The following is a 20,373-nucleotide window of genomic DNA, read 5'->3' on the forward strand; positions in this document are numbered from 1 at the left end:
GCGCCCCTTCAGGCGGAGGACTGCTTGGGAACCGCGGGGCGGGCAGAACTCCCCTGGAACTGTGCTCGCGGGCGCCAGGATGGTTGCGGCTTAAAGGAAGGCTTCTTGCGGGAGTCCTGAGAGCCGCCCGAGGAGGGAGCTGTCGCAGACCTGGAGGAAGAGAAGTGCCGAAAGGACTGGTTTCTAGAGCCAGCGGGGAGAGCTATGAAGGCGCGCTTGGATCTAGATTGGGGCAGGTGTGTACTCTTGCCCCCCCGTAGCATCAGAGATAATCTCATCCAGTTTAGCACCGAAAAGAGCCTGGAGCCCGTAAAGGGGGGGGGGGGGGGGGGGGGGGGGGGTGGTGAGGGAGCGCTTGGATGAAGCGTCGGCGTCCCAGATCTTCAACCAGACCTCCCTGCGCTGCGCGACCGAGAGGCCCGAAATCCGCGCAAAGAGGGTGCTGACGTCCAATGAGGCCTCACAGAGGAATGTTGTCGCCTGGGACATCTGGAGGATGAAGCTTATGGTGTCCGCAGAGGCATCCTGCTCCGCGAGGTCCTGATGATGGCGCTGCAACCACACCAAAAGCGCCCTAGATACCCAGGCTGAGGCGAACGTGGGCCGCAGACCTGTGCCCGCCAGAGTAAAGATGGCTTTGGAAAGAGTCCAAACGCCTGTCGACTGAGTCGTGTAGGGAGGACCCGTCCAGGACTGGTATTGCCGTATTCTTAGCCAATCTGGCCACCGGCGGGTCGACCTTAGGAGGAGAAAGGAGAAGACCACTGCTGCACGTTATCTGCCGGGAAAGGATACAGAGTATCCATGCGCCTTGTAGCAGACAAACTGTGATTAGGGCGTTCCCAAGCCTTAGAAAGGACCTTGGCGAACTCGCCATGAATGGGGAATGTGACTGCCTCCGGTTTTCTGGAGTGGAAGAGGGGGAATTCCTGGCTACTAGTAGAAGGAGGTTCCCCCTGTATGTCAAAGGTGTCACGTACCGCCGTGACCAAGTCTGCCACCATGGTGGAGAGCTTAGGTGAGGTTCCGGCTCCGTGTCCTCATCCGAGCCAGATCTTTCCCCTTCAGACCTGCAATCCCTGCGAGGGGGAGAGGCTGAACACTCCTCCAGGCGAGGGGGGGAGGCAGAGTCATCCGAGGAAGGATGCTGCTGCGTACGCTGCCTCTTAGCAGTCGAGCGTCCTCTGTGGGGGACACCGGGAGGTGGAGCAGTGCTAACCACAGGCACCGCGGCTGGCAGATCAGTGGCCGCCATGCGTTCCATAAAGGCCATGGCCGCACGAGAGACTTGAGCCAAGTCCGCGGCCGCCCTAGCTATAGCAGAGGCCCAAGGAGGGCTCCGCGGGCTCCGAAGGGGCGGAGGAGGGACTGGGCTGGTTTGGTGGAGGAGGAGGGGGAGGAAGAGCCTGTCCAGAGGCAAGGCAAGAGTCACAGGAGCCTGTAAACGACAGTGGCAAGCAGCAGACCTTACAGGATCCCAGTGGGACCAGAGGTGCCGCTTTAGATTTTTGTGGGGCCCCAGGTCGTGGCATGTATCTGTCCTACCGTGACCAGAGGAGAAGGAGCAGAGCCAAGCGTGGAGAAGCGCTGAAGGCAAAGCGGAAGCGCCGGAGATGGCACGATAGGTTCCGCCCCTCGGTCGCATCACAGAAGGCGTGGAAAAAAAAAATCGCACGAAAATTTGCACGCGGGAGACCCCAGCTCCGAAAGGATTGCGCCAACAGCCAGGATGCAGGGGACAAGAAGGACACCCTCCACTCTCTCAACCAGCCCCCCCCAGATTCACAGGTAAGCCCTTAAAGGGACACTGACAGGGCCAATAAGCATATTGAGGTATATATATGGCAGTACAGGTCTTATAATGGGTATTACAATCATCTAAAGTATCCCCCCTGTCCACCTTATACATACAGTAAACTTAAGTTTTATAACCTGCTCCAACGGTCTTCAATCTGCCCAAGGGGCGGTGTTTCACCTCTCTTGCGCCCAGCCAGCCTCCCCCAACTGCCGCTTTGAAGCGCCGCCCAGCTCATGAATATTCAGTTTGCTGGGCGGCTTCTGCGGTCCCCGCTCTGAAGCGCTGCGCTTAACAGTGCCCGGCGCATGCGCCGGATCTTGTGAAGTCCGGTACAGTAAGCGCCGCCCAGCTCATCAATATTCACTTCGCTGGGCGGCGCTTACTGTCCCCGACTTCACAAGATCCGGCGCATGCGCAGGGCACTGTTAAGCGCAGCGCTTCAGAGCGGGGACTGCAGAAGCCGCCCAGCAAACTGAATATTCATGAGCTGGGCGGCACTTCAAAGCGGCAGTTGGGGGAGGCTGGCTGGGCGCAAGAGAGGTGAAACGCCGCCCCTTGGGCAGCAAACTGAATATTCATGAGCTGGGCGGCGCTTCAAAGCGGCAGTTGGGGGAGGGTGGCTGGGCGCAAGAGAGGTGAAACGCCCCCCTCTTGGGCAGATTGAAGACCGTTGGAGCAGGTTATAAAACTTAAGTTTACTGTATGTATAAGGTGGACAGGGGGGATACTTAGATGATTGTAATACCCATTATAAGACCTGTACTGCCATATATATACCTCAATATGCTTATTGGCCCTGTCAGTGTCCCTTTAAAGAACCGTGTCACAGTGTGAGCACGGGGGGAGGGGGAGTTTGCAGGAGAAGAGAACCGATGCTACTTATCTGAATCCTGCAGTCTTCACCCTCAGTTCCGGACCAGCATGGGGTCACCTCTTCAGTCGTCTGGCACAAGGAGTGGCAGTGCACTGGATAGAGGGCAGGAGTAGGTGACCCCGGATCTGGTAGGCCACCGGCGCTGCAGGTCGAGCCCGGTTCCACTTGTCTTCTGGGGGGAAAGGGAGGTAGCCGGGGACGGCCATTCGACCCCGGCGCTCGCTCCACTGAGAGACCAGGGACGCGCCATGCGACCCTGCGTCCTCTATTGAGAAAAAAAACAAACAGGAGAAGAGAAAAATTACAGGGACAACGCTGCAGTAGCAGGAGTGTCACCTCCTTATCCGACACTAAGCTAAAACTGAGGTCCTCCTGTTGGAGCATGGGGGTATAGCCAGTGGAGGAGGAGCTGTTTTTTACTATTTGCATAGTGTCTCCTCCTAGTAATAACCTAAGCTATACCCATGGTCTGTGTCCCCCAATGGAATGGGCGAGAAAACGTGATTTGAAGTGGTTTACCCGATGTATCGATGGCCCATCTTAAGGAGAGGTCATCAACATCTGATTGGTGGGGGTCTGACTCCCAGGTGGGTGGGTTAGCAGTTCAGGGTGACTGCCTGAATAGTATTTTACTGGCAGAACTGATTTGAGTGTCAAACGGGCTGGGACAGCCTCCCCCACTAGTAACACCCAGATGGACTTTTATTGACAAATGCTAGACATTCATTCAAACTTCCAGTATGAATAACAGAGGAATAGCACAACAGTCATAAGAATAGTTGCTCCAGAACTTTTTTTTTTATTGTGGGGAATAAAAGTAGTTACTAAAACAGACATGTAAGAGGAGTTAACAAGTGCTCTTAAGTATTAGGACTATGGATTCTCACGCTGTAGTGAATGCTTCTCTTCACTGAAAGTAAGATTTATTACAGAGATGCATGATGGCACTTAACATGTACACACCTCTTCTTGATTTTGTCTCTCTCTTTCCTCCTCAAGTTTCTGTATCTCTGCCAAAGATAATGTAGATTGAGATGCTCCTCCCGAATTCACCTGCTGCCCCCATGTGGATGAAGATGGTAACTGAAACATAAAAACAAGATACTCACTAATGTAACACTGTCAACATTTCTTAATGTTTCAATTAACCATCTTACAATATGTTTCCCATACTTTTCAGAGTCAATGACAGATGCATTTTGTTGTAAATTCTCAAACGGGGTTGTTAAGTTTTATTTTTTGTTGTTGTTTTTTTACTCCCCAAATATACCTGTGAAAAAATCCATACTCAGCTGCTCCCCGCCGCTCTGTAAACTTCCGCACAGACAGAGTCATGTGAGTTGCTGCAGGTATTGTCACTGCTGAGGTAAGTAATTGGCTGCAGTAGTGCATGTGTCCCTGTCTGTATGAAAGTTGACAGAAGGGGACTAGAAGACTAGTGAAAAGGGTCAAAATACTGTGGCAGGAAACTCCCTTAAATTCTACGTTTTCTTTTATTAATTTTTTTATGATTGCAATTTACTCATTTTGGGCTAAAAATATATATTTTTTTATTGGTCTTTATTTAAAAAAAACTGACGTTCTGTCTAGCTGTGTGAATAGTACTTTTTACTTGGTCATCTGATAACCCTTATCTCTAATTTACTAAGAGGTCATAAACACTTATTTAAGCCACCTTCTTATCAGTAAGATAAGAACTGAGCTATAATGGGTGACTATAAGGTCAGAGATAAGGAGCCTGTCAGATTAGCTGGCTGATGGAGCAGAGAGAAAATTCATATCCTCCTACTAGAGCATCTCAGCCCTGTACAGAAAAAGGATTCCATATTTGTAATAAATACCAATTAAAAAAAATGATTTTTAGCTTAAAATAAGTACAATGCAATAACAAAATCATGAGATCATTGTAAACTGAGTATACCACGCCTGGCCCCAACATTAACCTAACAACCAGCAAGTGCCATACACAAAAACTGACTGGTCACAGGTTTCAGTCCCACACTAGAAACAACCCTGTATGTCACAGGATTAAATCTTCTGCAATATAGCAGGAGCACGTTGGGTACTCAGCTGTGAGAGACAGCTGGGGAACCAGAGGAGAACACAGAAGAGGTTTAAAAATCACAGCCGACATGCAGTCATGAACTGCAAATTGCTAATGAAACTAGCAACGGCAAGTGAACTCTAAACAGCCATTGAGACACAATAAATGTTATTACATGTGCGGTCAAGCAGTAGGCACCATCTACAATTTCCTGCACTTATCACTTTACATAATGGCAAGTCCAGAATCAGCCATGCAATTAGTGGTAATCCATGTGTAATGGCTCGGGGTCACATGTGTAACAGAACCTCAAATCTAACCTAACAGTAAGACAGTACACACCAAATGTATCCGTACCCCTTGGTCCCAGACCTCTTCCCACCACCTGTCCCCACAGTCATGCCCCTATTTGTTTTCAATTCTTAAAGGCTGCTGGTATTTTTTTCCCCATCATTGCATTCTACTTATTATAGTTTTTCTGAAAACGTTTATACATTTAGTCCTCTAAAGTCTTCAGGTTTCACACTATCTGCAGACTGCTGCTTCTACTCCTCAGTGAATTCCATCAGAAAGCTGCTCCGTCAGCTCGATCTGTAGCCCTTATATCTCGTTACCAGACAGCTCATAAACGCATTAAGACATATTCTTATCGGTTTGATCATAATTTGGTTTAAAGAGTGTTAATGAGCTGTCCGGGAACTATAGATAAGGGTTACAGATCAAGCCTTCAGAACAGCTCTGACAAAATTCACTAAGGAGGAAAAGCAACTGTCTATAGACCCCGTGAAACTAAAGGCTCTAGAGGACAAATTGTAGAAAATTTTAATAAAGGCCAAAAAAAAAAAGGAATTTTAGATTTAAGTAAAATGCAATATGAAAATAATTTCCGCTAGTGTCCATAGCCTTTAAAAAGCCATCCTTGCAAGCCATTTTTGCCATCATATTGCCATCCACTTATCCCCTACTTTTGTTAACTTACCAAATATTAGTTAGTAGTAAGTAGCAGACAGATGTCAGGAAGTATAACTACAGGATCAGACTACACAAGACTTGTGTGTAGTCTGTTACCATAGACCCGCATAGAAGCTGTAAACTTAAAGCAGCAGGAAAAAAAAAATAAAAAAATAAAAAGATTCCCAGTACCTTCATCTGTGCAAGTTGTTGTTGCTGCTGCAGTTGTTGCAGGCGCCTTAAAGCCTCCTGTTGTTGCTGCCTTTGTCTCTGAAGTTCTTTTTGTCTCTGAGCCTCTTCTCGCTTCTTGAGTTCCTCCTCTTCCTGTCGTAAGCGTGTTTCTTCCATAAGTCGCCTTGCAGCCTCCTCCTCTTCCCGTGCCCATTTTGCAGCTTCCTCCTAGTTAGGTTGTAAATAAAAATATGAGCATGTGATAAACTAAATAAAAATTATTTTCATCTATATTTCCAAAAGGATTGTTCAAAGATTTAGCGATTACTGTTTTGTATAATGGAATGTCTTCTAAAGGGAACCTGTCATGTGTTTATCAGCCCATGAACAAACTAGCCCTTATTATAATTACTCATTTCAATAGTACATTCCTCCCCCTTTTTTTCACATTAGTAATATAGTAACTTTGCATTCCTCGTTATTTATTTTCCCGCCAATTATTAAAATGAACAAATGACGTCACAAATCACACCCCATTTTTCATCATCTTATTATCTACAGCTCTTTTTTTTATTTTTATTGTGGCTCTGAAGTCTTGTTTCAAATCCCGCGCATGTGCGCAGTAAAGCCACTCTCCCGGCCTTCTTTCTTATACAACGCGCATGCGCCAGTTATTTTCCTTCCAGAAGCTCCAAGCTGTTGTTTAGTCACGCCAAATAACTCCCGCTTCTACTGAATTACCGGAAGTGAGGATAGACCACGCCAGTATATCCCCGACGCATGCGCAGTTTACTTTATGATGTTTGAATGGAAGTCATTACACTGGTCAGACAGCACGCGTGCGCGGGATTTTGAGCGTTTGAACAAGTGAATAGGGGAGTGGCTACAGTGCTGAATAGAACTACCGCTGGACTCAAATCAGCTCTTAGCATGCGGCACGTGGCTTCTTTACATGTAAATTATGAGGCTAACCAGTTGTCACACCACTAAGTGAATAAATCTAAGGTACGTTTTAACAGTTAATAATTGTATATGATGAGTTATATTATAATCAAATACCCACATGACAGGCTTCCTTTAAATGCAATTGACTTGCTAAGTCGTCACTCTTTATGTTAAACATCTGTTAGTCTAAAAGGTCTTTATGTTAAAGGGTTTCTGCAGTTTGTTTAAACTGATGATCTATCCTCTGGATAGATCATCAGCATCTGATCGGCGGGGGTCCAACACCCGGGGACCCCCGCCGATCAGCTGTTTGAGAAGGTAGTGGCGCTCCAGCAACGCCGCGGCCTTCTCACTGTTTACCGCTGGCCCAGTGACGTCACGACTAGTATCAACTGGCCTGGGCGGGGCTAAGTTCCATTCAAGTGAACAGAGCTTAGCCCCGCCCAGGCCAGTGATACAAGTCGTGAAGTCACTGGGCCGGCGCTAAACAGTGAGAAGGCCTCGGCGCTGCTGGAGCGCCGCTGTCTTCTCAAGCAGCTGATCAGTAGGGGTCCCGGGTGTCGCCGATCAGAGGATAGATCAGTTTAAACAAACTGCAGAACCCCTTAAAGTCCTCAGAATGAAGAAACAGCAGACAATCCCTGCAGAAGGATGCTTCCATCCCATTGTCTAGAAGTGTAGTTTTGATTGTACCTGCTTCCGTAATTCCTCCCTTTTTCTTTTCTCCTCTTCTTCCCGTTTCTTTTCTTCCTCTTTTCTCTTTCTTTCTTCTTCTAACCTCTTTCTCTCTTCCTCAAGTCTCCTCTTCTCCTCTTCTTGTCTTCTCCGCTCCTCTTCCTGCCGCCTCCTTTCTTCCAGGAGCCTTCGTTCGTCCTCCCTTTTTCTCTCTTCTTCCTCAATTTGCCTCCTAAGTGCCAGCTCCTGTTCTCTCTGGCGACGCAGGGCTTCCTCCTAAAAGGTTTAAAAGAAAGTTTTACACTTCAATTGTATGACTGCATGGTAACTTTCAAGGAAGAGTCAAAGGTGATGCTGCACAGAAAGGAGTGCAGAAAATCTGCAGTGTTTACAGCAGCAGCAAAGTGGAAGAGAAAAAATAAATCTCAGTCACTTAAGAATATCCACAATAACTTGGGACTTTGTCAATTTATGCTGTACATTTCTACCATGGGTTTCATCCTTTGCAATGTAGTGGGGGAACTCGGAGGCAAAAATGCGGCACTTCTGTGTAAATTTCAACAACAAAATCCACACCATTTGATGCAGAATATCAGCAGATAGATATATGGTGCAGATTTTCCACTGAGGAAAATCCATAGCGGACCCACTATGTGTCACCATACCCTTAAAGGGGTATTCCCATCTCAGACAATGGGGGCATATCGCTAGGATATTCCCCCATTGTCTGATAGGTGCGGGTTCCACCGCTGGGACCCACACCTACAACGAGAACGAAGCAGAGAGCACTGTGGCTGGAGGACACCGGATTTCCCAGGGTCCGTCCACCACCAAGCGTTGCTCCCATAAAAGTGAATGGGAGCGCACCGTGCACGTGCGGATCACGCGCGGCCATGCTCCCATTCATTTCTATGGGGCAGACGGCAATAGCTGAGTCAGCGCTTGGCTATTTTCGGCAGCCCCATAGAAATGAATGGAGGGTGGCTGCGCATGCATAGTGCGCCCTCCGTTCATTTCCCCGCTCCATTCTCATTGTAGGTGCGGGTCCCAGCGGTGGGACCCGCACCCATCAGACAATGGGGGGCATATCCTAGTGATATGCCCCCATCTTCTGAGATGGGAACACCCCTTTAAAGAGTCAATATACTTTTACACAATTTCATTTAACACAGAATGGTGAAACTAGCAAATTTCTAAATCACTTCATTTAAAAAATATGCCTGCATCCACCTGAAAAAAAGCAGTAAGTGGGCCACTAAGGGTCTCACTTCCACTAAGTTGCAATCCACTGCCTGTTGTCAGGCAAGATTTGTCCCTGGTAACAGACACAGAATACAGCTGAGAGGAAGTGGGGGCATCAGAGTTAGCAGAGATCCTGATAAAACAACTGCTTCTAAACATCAAAGGACCCTCCTGTCTTTGCTTAAGTATGATTTCAGCATCTCATCTGTTCTTTGAGCTATGGCGCTGAAAACAAACATAGTGGGAGTGAGGGAAAGGAGGTCACAGCAGTACAGTGCTGGCAGACTTCCATAGAAGGGATAAACCACCTACTTGTGAGAGAAATTAATCTAGCTGTGCAGTTGAAACAGGGAACAATATGGCAGGAAAAAAAAACATTAGGGAAGTATAAACATAATTGTTCCTTCATAGTTATAATTAGGGTTGCACCGGGTATCAAACTTTCAATATTTATTCAATACTTTTCACTTGGTTCAATGCAATACCAGGATTCACATTTATTCCATATTAGGCTGTGCTACTGTACAGCTTAGTATCTTATTATTAGAGAACACAGTATCTTTTCTTACTAGAGAACATAGTCCCTCCTTCCCCATTGTGACCACTGCCACCAATGAAAACGCTGAGTGGCTGCTGGCAGAGTGTTAGGGAGGTAGGAAAATAGGAGGGCAAGAGAGAAACAAAACTCACCCCAGTCTTTGCTCTGCTCTAGGTTAAAAGGACCATTGATGATGTCATTGCCATGTGACCAGTAACATACACTTGTTTCTAGTCACATGGCAATGACATCAAAGGGCCTTTATCCTTCAAGATAAAGAAGAATCTTGCTGCAGGAGAAGTTTCCTGCAGTTTTACAGGTATTTGCTTCATGCTATATTTGCTTCATGCTATATGCCTATATTAATGGGAGGTATATGGTCTTATTATATCAGTACCTTGATGTGCCTCACATTAACAACAACAATGAACCCATCATATCCTCATATAACTGGTAACATGGAGTTAATGATGGAGTCACTTACTATTAATATGAGGCGCAAATTAATAACACCATGTGCCTCACACAACCTTATGTAGTTTGCGGTCTGCAAAAGATACAGGTGATGTCCCGTGTTACTTCAGTTTTTTTTTTTTTTTGCGGATCCATTGTAACAATGCCTATTCGTGTCCACAAAAAGAACAAGATTAGGACAAGTTAAAAAAAAAATTTCCGGGGCTGCATACGGATGCTGTCCACATTTTTTGTGGCCCCGTTTAAATGAATGGGTCCGCATCCAATCTACAAAAAATGTGGATTGGATGCGGGCCAAAAATACGATCTAGTGGATGGGACCGAATAACAAGGTCCTATTCACACGACCACATATGTATAGTTTTTCTTGCGTTTTTATACTAATTTAAACCTTGAAAAAAAATGTTTCTTCTCTTCTCTATTCTGACCCCTATAACAAGCAATCGTTAGATTGCTTCTTTCATAGACTCCAATGCATTAACATTACCTATTGAGCCCTGCAACAGGCAGTGGCTCCATAGAAATTAATGTGCAGCAGCCTTTTGTCACAGGACAGGGTCTGCCGCACACTATATCCGGCTCCCTTGATCCACGCCAGGGTGAGGCGGAGCACACCCGGAAGCGCACACTTCTGGGTCTTTGTGCGCCCAGATGCCGTGGTCATGTTTGACCAGCATTACTACTGGTCACAGACATTAGCTGCAGGCGCCATCTTTAAAGGGGTTGTCTCTTCTCATACAATGGAGGCATATCACTAGGATATGCCGCCATTGTTTTATAGGCCACCACTGGGACCGGCACCTATATTTAGAACGGAGGCCCGAAAGTGTTGGAGGATGAACTGCGCATGTGCAGCTGCCCTCCATTCATTTACTATGGGGCTGCCAAAAATAGCAGAGCGCTTGCTTGGCCATTTCCGGAGGGCCTATAGAAGTGAATGGGAGCGGTGGCCAGTCATGTGTGGTGCGCTCCCATTCACTTCTATGGGGAGCAGGCTTGGTGGGGGCCGGACCAGAGTCCTCCAGCCACCACCTTGCAGGGCTTCGTTCCCAATATAGGTGCAGGTCCGCTGTAGCGATATGCCCCCATTGTCTGTGTTGAGACAACCCCTTTAAAGTTCATACATGTACAGCGCTAGTTGGGATGGGGTTAAAGAGAAAAAAAATGCACAACTACATGCAAGCCTGTGAGTTCTTTCTTGTATATGATCAATGAGGTTTTCAACTCCTTGAAACAAATAATCACATAACTCTCATAAGTTATCCAAAGTAAAGTCTAAGAAATGTATATTTTTTTTAAAGATAAAACAGATAGGGGCACAGCGCCTGCATGTGTCACAGATAAACAAAGCTATACTTAAAATGTAATACCTGCTTGCGTCGGGCCAATTCTAGCTCTTCTTTTCGTTTTCTCTCCTCCTCTTCAAGGCGCCTGCGCTGTTCTTCCTCTTCTTGCTTTGCCCTCAACTCTGCTTCCCTTCTTTCCTGTTCAATCTAGAAAACAGTTTTACACAATTTTTTTATGGAAAAATATAAGGATATACACAGAGATACTGCTGAAATAAAAAGTTCAATAAAGCATTAACAATGCATGCTAAAATTCCTCAGAATGGATGGGATCTGCACAGAAGCTTTGGTAGGATATATACAACAGTCCCAGGCATGTATGCATGTATTATACACCATATAATATGGTGCAATACTCATGTAAAAAAGGAAAAACGGATGTGTCCTACATGGCTACAGGATGTAACGAGCAGATAATTTATCAAAACAGGGCATCAATATTATACAAGGTATTCAGATGGTGGTTGCCATTTTAGGTCACACAAAGCTCTTCTGTTTTTACACTGCATACTCTGACCATCCTTTTGCATCTTAATCACATGCTTGCATTGAACCTTTGACCATCCACATCATTTGTTCACCACATTCTGTGCTTTTTATTCACTATCTGATCATGCTATAACAGTGTTCCAGGGATAGAAACACAGAACCTTCTGAATATACAGTATTTAACGCAGGGCACTGCATCTGTACAGGGTTTTTTTATTTTATATTTTAATTTTTAATTTAGAGACAAGGATATTACTTAGGTGTTTAGTGGGAAATAATAAAAAAGTTGGCTTTTATAATGTATAGGAAATATGCATATAACGTATGAGTACAAACAAAATCATGTTCAATAAAAAACCATTGATGGTCATGAGTACATACTTTGTAACAAGAGTATCAAGCTTGCTACAGTTTCCTATGCAGGGATCACATGAGATATTTTTTGCAGCAAACCAAAAAACTAAATGTGCCCAGAGCATTTTGCACTTCCACACTGGCAAATTAAAATTATTATTTATTAATGATCTTGTAGAAGGCTTGCACAGTAAAATATCCATTTTGTGCAGATGACACTAAACTGTGTAAAGTAATTAACACTGAGGAGCACAGTATACTACTACAGAGGGATCTGGATAGATTGGAGGCTTGGGCAGATAAGTGGCAGATGAGGTTTAACACTGACAAATGTAAAGTTATGCACATGGGAAGGAATAATGCAAGTCACCCGTACATACTAAATGGTAAAACACTGGGTAACACTGACTGACCTGGAAAAGACTTAGGAATTTTAGTGAACAGCAAACTAAGCTGTAGAAACCAGTGTCAGACAGCTGCTGCCAAGGCCAAGATAATGGGCTAAGATCCCTGTGATAAGAACATAGTCCTACCACTTTACAAATCATTAGTCAGACCACAGATGGAGTACTGTGTACAGTTCTGGGCTCCTGTGAACAAGGCAGACATAGCAGAGCTGGAGAGGGTTCAGAGGAGGGCAACTAAAGTAATAACTGGAATGGGGCAACTACAGTACCCTGAAAGATTATCAAAAATAGGGTTATTCAGTTTAGAAAAAAAGACGACTGAGGGGAGATCTAATAACTATATATAAATATATCATGGGTCAGTACAGAGATCTATCCCATCATCTATTTATACCCAGGACTGTGACGAGGGGACATCCTCTGCGTCTGGAGGAAAGGAGGTTTGTACACAAACATAGAAGAGGATTCTTTACGGTAAGGGCAGTGAGACTATGGAACTCTCTTCCTGAGGAGGTGGTGATGGTGAATACAATAAAGGAATTCAAGAGGGGCCTGGATGTATTTCTGGAGCGTAATAATATTACAGGCTATAGCTACTAGATTTCTGGAGAGGTTGTTGATCCAGGGAGTTATTCTGATTGCCTGATTGGAGTCGGGAAGGAATTTTGGCTTCTACCTCAGTTTTTTTGTCTTCCTCTGGATCAATTTTGTAGAATAGGCTGAATTGAATGGTCATATGGCTTTTTTCGGTCTACAGTATGTTACTATGAGTTGGCTCAAATACCTTGGCTGCTTTAGCCTTCTCCAGCTGCTCTCTGGTCGCTCCCTGAGATACTGACTCTATGGGTAGGTCCCACACACTGCTTCCTTCCCACACTGTAATCAAAGGCAGAGACTTATTAATGGAGAAGTAAAGACACAACATAAGTATATGGTAAATGAAAGGGTGCTACCTTAAAGGGGGTGTCCGGGATTTTGATATTGATTGCCTATCATCAGTATAAATTCTCAATATCAGATCGTGGGGCTCAAACTAGTGGCAGCCCTCAATGATGGGCTGTTCAAACACCAGCACCAATGAGATATTAATAACCTATTATGAGGATAGACCATCAATATCAAAATCCCAGATAAACCCTTTAAGTACTTTACTGGTTATGCCTCAAATGGCTCTGTGTGATAACCACTTATTAAGCATAAAATTGACAGCGTGAAAAACTTGGCTGAAAAAACTTTTGGAGAAGCTTTTCTATGCATCCTCATGACATCATCCAATTCAGGCTTGCACTAAACCATATTATGCACGTTCAGATGAGCCCTGGTGAGGAGCCCTAAAGTATAGGGTTCCGCAAAAAACACAAGTTCAGTCTTACTACTGAAGATCAGCCTTACTCCTGATATATCAGAATATGGCAATTACACTATAAGAGGAGAAGGAAGATACCTGGTTCACTCAATGAGCAAGACGTTACAGTGAATATAATGTTGGCAATCTTTTGACAGCGGCACATCTTGCTAAAGACGCAGGGTCTCAAACCTGGCATCAATACAAGCTCTTGCTGATGGACCACAACCTTAGAATACCAATGCAGATTTTTTGGACAATCTCTGTACCACATACAGAACAGAATTATAGACTAACTTAAAAAATGATCTTGCTTAGGGCTCCTGCACACAAATATATTTTTTTTGTGTCCGTAAAATATTTTTTTTGTGGCCCGTATGCGGATTCATTCACTTCAATGGGGCTGCAAAAAACAACTGAAATGACACTGTGTGCATTCCGTGTCCGTATGTTAGTTCAGCAAAAAATAGAACATTACAGACAAGGATAGTCCTGTTCTATTAAACACAGCCAGTATCCATGTTTTGCGGACCACAAAACAGCCAAAGGTAGTGTGCACGAGTACTTAGGTGAAAGGCACGTGACCCTACTGTAGTCCATGACAAAGAGTAACACTTACATGAGGGTGGAGGGGCAGCTGTTTGAAGCTCCCACAATGAAGTATTATCTGGAACAGACATTGCCCTGGGTAACGTTGGAACAACAGGCTGTTCGGATATCCTATCAAGAGCAAAGAATTAAAGACAGTAGAAAATAATCATGCATATCAAAGATATAAAGCCATCTTTCAGCTGACACTGGATGTTACCTCATTTTTAGAGTCTGAAACTGCTGTAATAGAAGCGCCAGCTGCTGTTGCTGCTGTGAAGAGAGTGCTGCTTTCTGCTGCTGTGCCATGACTTGGGTGTATTGCTGTCTGAACACAAAGGGCAATAAATACTTGTTAATATCGATGGTGATAATGATCATAATGAAAAAATATTCATCATCGTGACACAAGACTGTCTATATTTCCATCAGAGGCCCTGTTAGGGATGCTGCGTTTGGAAATTCCGTCATATGACCCAGCATGCTGCTCTATTCTTCCCCATAACTGAATCCTGGCAGACCCAATATAAGTCAATGGGGTCAGTGGGGCACCATTGGTGTTGGTCACTGAATGTATCCAAAACTCCACTATTTATGCTTTTCTGCTCCTATCAAGGAGGGGGAAAACAGACAATTTAACAAGTGTTAAGAAATTGAAGGTTAATGCCATCTAATAAAACGATGGCACTTGGCTGGTATATACTTTCACTTTATAGGTGGGGATCTGACCTTTGGAAACCCCACTGTAGCTAAAATGAAAGGGATGTATTGCTGGTTCATGCCCTGGATTATTGGGGGCTGGAGGGGTCGACACCCACTGACCATAAAGTAGTGGCATGTCCTAGCAGTATGCCACCACTTCATAACATGGGAATAACCCATTAACCATTCATTTACACCAGAAATGTTTAATTCATTATAGTTTCAAATTACATTAGCATAAAACCGGTATTATGATTTCAGCTAGTAACAGTTACTCGTTACACAAGATATTTCCGGTATAAAGTTTCAGGATCTTTTTTTACTGCTTAAAGGGAACCTGTCACCTGGATTTTGTGTATAGAGCTGAGGACATGGGCTGCTAGATGGCCGCTAGCACATCCGCAATACCCAGTCCCCATAGCTCTGTGTGCTTTTATTGTGTAAAAAAAACAACGATTTGATACATATGCAAATTACCAGAGATGAGTCCTGTATGTCAGATGAGTCAGGGACAGGACTCATCTCAGGTTAATTTGCATATGTATCAAATCGTTTATTTTTACACAATAAAAGCACACAGAGCTATGGGGACTGGGTATTGTGGATGTGCTAGCGGCCATCTAGCAACCCATGACCTCAGCTCTATACACAAAATCCCAGTGACAGGTTCCCTTTAAAGTGTCTTATTGAATTTTTTTGCTAGTTTATTATAACTAGGCATGTATACCTGAGTTAGTCTGTCAATGATTGTCAAAAGATCTGTAATGACCTTATAACAGCTTTCATTATTGTCCCCTGTACCTTTCTACTGGTCCCTTAACCCTTAGGCTACCAGAGGTTTCTTCGTTTTTGTGTTTTCATTTTTCTTCCCTATTTTCCTTGAGCCATAACTTTTTTATATTTCCGTTCACATAGCCGTACGAGGGCTTATTTTTTGCGGGACAGGTTGTACTTTCTAATGCCACCATTAATTATGACATAAAATGTAGTGGGAAGCTGTAAAAAAAAAAAAAAAAAATCCAAATGGGGTGGAATTGGAAAAGAATAACGCAATTCCTCCACCATTTTACGGGTTTTATTCCCACAGTGTTTTGTTTACGGCAAAAATGTGATTACAACGATACCCCATATGTGTAGGTTTGTTATGTCTAAGGGTACTTTCACACTGGCATTATTCTTTTCCGGCATTGAGTTCCGTCCTAGGGGCTCAATACCGGAAAAAAACTGATCAGTTTTATCCCCATGCATTCTGAATGGAGAGCAATCCGTTCAGGATGCATCAGGATGTCTTCAGTTCAGTCTTTCTGACTTTTCAGGACGAAGACAATACCGCAGCATGCTGCAGTTTTATCTCCGGCCAAAATTCCTGAACACTTGCCGGAATGACGGATCCGGCATTTTTCCCATTGAAATGCATTAATGCCGGATCCGGCCCAACGGATCCGGCATTGCGGTCTGTGCATGCTCAGACCGAAAAAAAATACCGGATCAGTTTTTCCGGATGACACCGGAGAGACGGATCCGGCATTTCAATGGATTTGTCATATGGATCAGGATCCTGATCAGTCTGACAAATGCCATCAGTTTGCGTCCATATTGCTGGATCCGGCGGGCAGTTCCGGCGAAGGGAACTGCCTGCCGGAATCCTCTGCCACAAGTGTGAAAGTACCCTAAAAAGTGTAAAAATAAATTTTAACTTTGATGACAATTTTTTTTTTTTCACATCACCATATTCTGACCTCCATAACTTTTTTTATACTTGTGTACTGAGCTGTTTAGGGGCTAATTTTTGGCGGAACAATCTGTAGTTTATTTTTAACACATTTTATAAAAAATGGCAAATTGGCCATTTTGACCCTTATTTTTTTGGCCTTCTGATCCGGGGCCGACTTGTCGGCCAACCTCTTAGGGCTGGAAAAACTCCAAAAGGGGCGAAAAAAAGGCATCCGCTTTTTTGACTTATTAAACTGCCCCCTGTTCTGTGGTAAATGCGTGCCCTTACCACCTGTAGCGTCTAAAATGATCTCATCCAGGCACTAACCAAACAGTCTGCTGCCGGTAAAGGGGAGGGCTGTCAGGGTCCGCTTTGAAGCATTATCTGCCGCCCAGCAGGAGAGCCATAGGGTACAGCGAATAGCCACCAACAGGGCTGACGAGCGAGCCTTAAGCTTGGCCGCGTCCAAAGAGTCTTTTAACAAATATATGCACTAGCATGAGAGAGCTGCAGAGCCATATCGGCCAGCTCCCCAGAGGGGACTCCCGAGGTGAGACTCTGATGTTAATTATCCGCCCCCTCCCAATCGCCTTTCTCACCCAAGTAGAGGCAAACATTGGCTGCAGTGCTGTGCCCACTGCTTCAAAGGAAGACTTTGCAAACGCTTCCAGTTTCTCATCCCTGATATCAGAGAAAGAAGCCCCATCCGCCATTGGCAAGGTAGTATGCGTAGTAGCCAAGCGGGAAACACTATACTATAGGTGAGGACGACCATTTCTTAGTCAAATCCTCAGGAAATGGATAAACGATGTTTAAGCGTTTTGGCAAAGCAAAACGTCTCAGGAAAATTCCACTCCTTGGAAAGAGATGAATCAAAATCCTGATGGTTGGGGAAACACTTGTGCGAGCGTCGGGACCTTCTAAAGGAAAAACCCGAGCTGGCCAAAGAAGGTGCAGGATCCTCAACCTGCAACATCTCAATAACCGCTGTAATAAGATTGTCCACCCTAAGAGGACAGTTTGGGCGACTGACCCTCATGAGAGACAACATCCTCATCTGACCATCTCTCCTCAGAACTTGCCTCTTCCATAGAGGACACGTCTGAGTGAGACTCCCTAGTAGGAGGAGGAGAGGCCAAGGAAACGGGAGACACAGACACCCTTTTGGGGGATGATGTTCTGGCCCGTTTTGCGGAATGGCTGCGACAGGCATGAGCCCCTTGATCCCCAAAGTTGGACCGGTCAAAAGGACTGCCTTGCCGACAAACGCCCCAATATTTCCACAATAGATTGGTTGGTATTGGAGACTAGCAGCGGGGGGACCACTTGGGAGCAGGCCTTGGGGAGGGACGCTACACCGGGACAGAGGGGACTTGCGGTGGACAGCCGTGGGGATCGGAACGCTGGCAGGATACAGAGGCTTTTAGGAACCTTTGGTCCTCCTTTGCTTCTGGAGAACAGGAAGGAGCAGCGGGCTTGGGGGACCCGTTTTCTGGGTGGCAGTGCAGGCAGCTTTTAGAACTGCTTGAAACTCCCTCGAAAAAAAAGAAAAAAACTGCAGACCTGCAACGCAGGGAGGTCTGCCTCCTACAGACACTAAGCTAAAACTGATTTAGCTTAGCCCCTGTAGGAAGGGCATAGCTGGAGGGACGAGCTTACACTTTTGTGCTTAGTGTCCGCCTCCTAGTAGTAACAGCTACACCCATTGTTAAGCCTGTGTCCTCCAATGATACGGATGAGAAATGAGATTTAAACTAGAAGTTGCTAATTTCTTATCCTGGCCTGCCATCTGGTGGCCAAAATAAGAACTGCAGCATGAAGCTTCGACAGCGAGGCTTACAGTGTTCAGCACAACTACCGATGCCCACATTGGCCGCACGGGGCATCAGTAGGAAGCGCAGTTTTTGCGCATTTAGATGCCATGATCTCGCTTGATCACGGCATCTAAAGCCTTTAATTACAGCGATCGGCATTATTGATGGTCCCGGCAATTAGCCGCAGGTCTCTGCTGTATGAAACAGCAGAGACCTGCCGGCCATGGCGCCCGCTGCACGTGCGAGCGGGCACCATGTTTAAACATCGCTCCAGTGCCGTACATAGAGAACGGGTTAAAAGACCGTTGCTATGGCTTGTCTGTCTTCCCTTTAGTGTAAACAGAAGACAGAGGGGCGGTCCTCCACACTGCATGCCTGCATTAAACTTCAGAGCGAGGAGGCGTGTCTCTCAGTAATCCAATCTGATTGGCTGGCAGGGCGCTGCTGGCTACAGCACGTGTGTATGTGAAGTGAGGGAAGGCAGTTTTGGCCTCAGAGAACTGACAGAGGAGCCATCTTGAGAAGATCCTCACATAGTAGGGGTTAAAACAGCCGTAACTAAGGGGAAAAACCTCAAGGAAAACAGTGGTATGTGAAGAAACTAAAGATTGCTTTATGCATAATGCTGCACCAGCAGTAACATATGCTAACATTTTTTTTAATGAAAACATGACAGTTACACTTTAATAAATTAATTTCCTGTCAGTAGCAGACAAAGTAGTAATGTGGGATGAACAGCCCCGAGGCAGCGAGCACGTGACAGTCGGGCACGTTGCTCAGTGCGATGCAGAGCAGGATGAATGGTGGTTGCTCTGTGTTCTGCAGAGTCCAGAATCTGCGTTGTAATGAGCCATACACCTGTGTGATCACCAAATAACTATAAGAAAATTATACAGAAAATAAACACAAACCTCCTTGAGATGAGGACCCAAAGCTGCTGCTGCGTTCTTTTAGAGGTGGTCATATTAAAGGGTTTCTGTCATGAGAAATAACGTTATGTACCTAATGTCAGCAGTACATAACAGTATGCTTTATAACTCCCTGCCTGCCGCCGTTCTCTTAAAATAAAGACTTGTAAAATATGCTAATGAGCCTCTAGGTGCTATGAGGGCGTTGCTTCAGCACCTAGAGGCTCTGTCTACACACCCTTTGGCACGACCAGGTCCAGTTGATAGACTTTCGAGTTCTCCTCAGTGTCCCGTAAATCCCGCGCCTTCCCGTTTAGTATTCGGCACAGGCGCAGTGAGTGAAGGACGCGCTCCTGCTGCCGGCTTCCTCACTGTGCCTGCGCCGAAGGAAGGAAGCCGGCAGCAGGAGCACGTCCTTCACTCACTGCGCCGAATACTAAAAGGGACGGCGCAGGATTAACGGAACACTGAGGAGAACTTAAAAGTAAATCAACTGGACCTGGGCGTGCCAAAGGGTGCGTAGACTGAGCCTCTAGGGGCGGAAGCAACGCCCTAATAGCACCTAGAGGCTCATTAGCATATTTTAAAAGTGTTTATTTTAAGAGAACGGCGGCAGGCAGGGAGTTATAAAGCATACTGTTATGTACTGCTGACATCAGCACATCGCTAATGTCAGTCAGCTACATAACGTTATTTCTCATGACAGAAACCCTTTAAAGGGACACTAACAAAAATGCTTTACCACCTATTAGCCTATATGTGAATATTAAACGTAATGTTTTTTTTTTTTAATAAAAAAAAAAATGGCGGAAGGTTTTCTGGACATCATTTTTGAAGTCCCTCCATGTATTCTACTTCCTGCCCTGGTTCTTTAATTTCCTCCTTTGTTTGGACTTTTAGGCTGGGTTCAAACCTGAGCGTTTTACAGCTCGTTCCTACGCGCTGTAAAACGCTCAACAGGCAAAAACCAATGTTTCCCTATGGGCATGGTTCT

At 45.3% G+C, this 20,373-nt stretch overlaps 1 protein-coding gene across 4 annotated transcripts in view; it reads right to left on the reverse strand.

Moving 5' to 3' along the window:
• Positions 1-20,373, reverse strand: part of GIGYF2 (GRB10 interacting GYF protein 2) — a 190,457-nt gene that overhangs the window by 21,927 nt on the left and 148,157 nt on the right. For all 4 annotated transcript variants that reach the window (XM_040427902.1, XM_040427904.1, XM_040427900.1 and 1 more), the window contains 7 exons: positions 14,462-14,569; positions 14,273-14,373; positions 13,093-13,184; positions 11,083-11,205; positions 7,477-7,734; positions 5,860-6,066; positions 3,636-3,755 (listed from right to left, as the gene is read on the reverse strand). In XM_040427902.1, the coding sequence (XP_040283836.1) occupies positions 3,636-3,755; positions 5,860-6,066; positions 7,477-7,734; positions 11,083-11,205; positions 13,093-13,184; positions 14,273-14,373; positions 14,462-14,569 (1,009 nt within the window). The remainder of the gene's footprint in view (positions 1-3,635; positions 3,756-5,859; positions 6,067-7,476; positions 7,735-11,082; positions 11,206-13,092; positions 13,185-14,272; positions 14,374-14,461; positions 14,570-20,373) is intronic.

The sequence above is a fragment of the Bufo bufo genome, chromosome 4 (genome assembly GCF_905171765.1).
Source record: "Bufo bufo chromosome 4, aBufBuf1.1, whole genome shotgun sequence".
Lineage (NCBI taxonomy): Eukaryota > Metazoa > Chordata > Amphibia > Anura > Bufonidae > Bufo > Bufo bufo.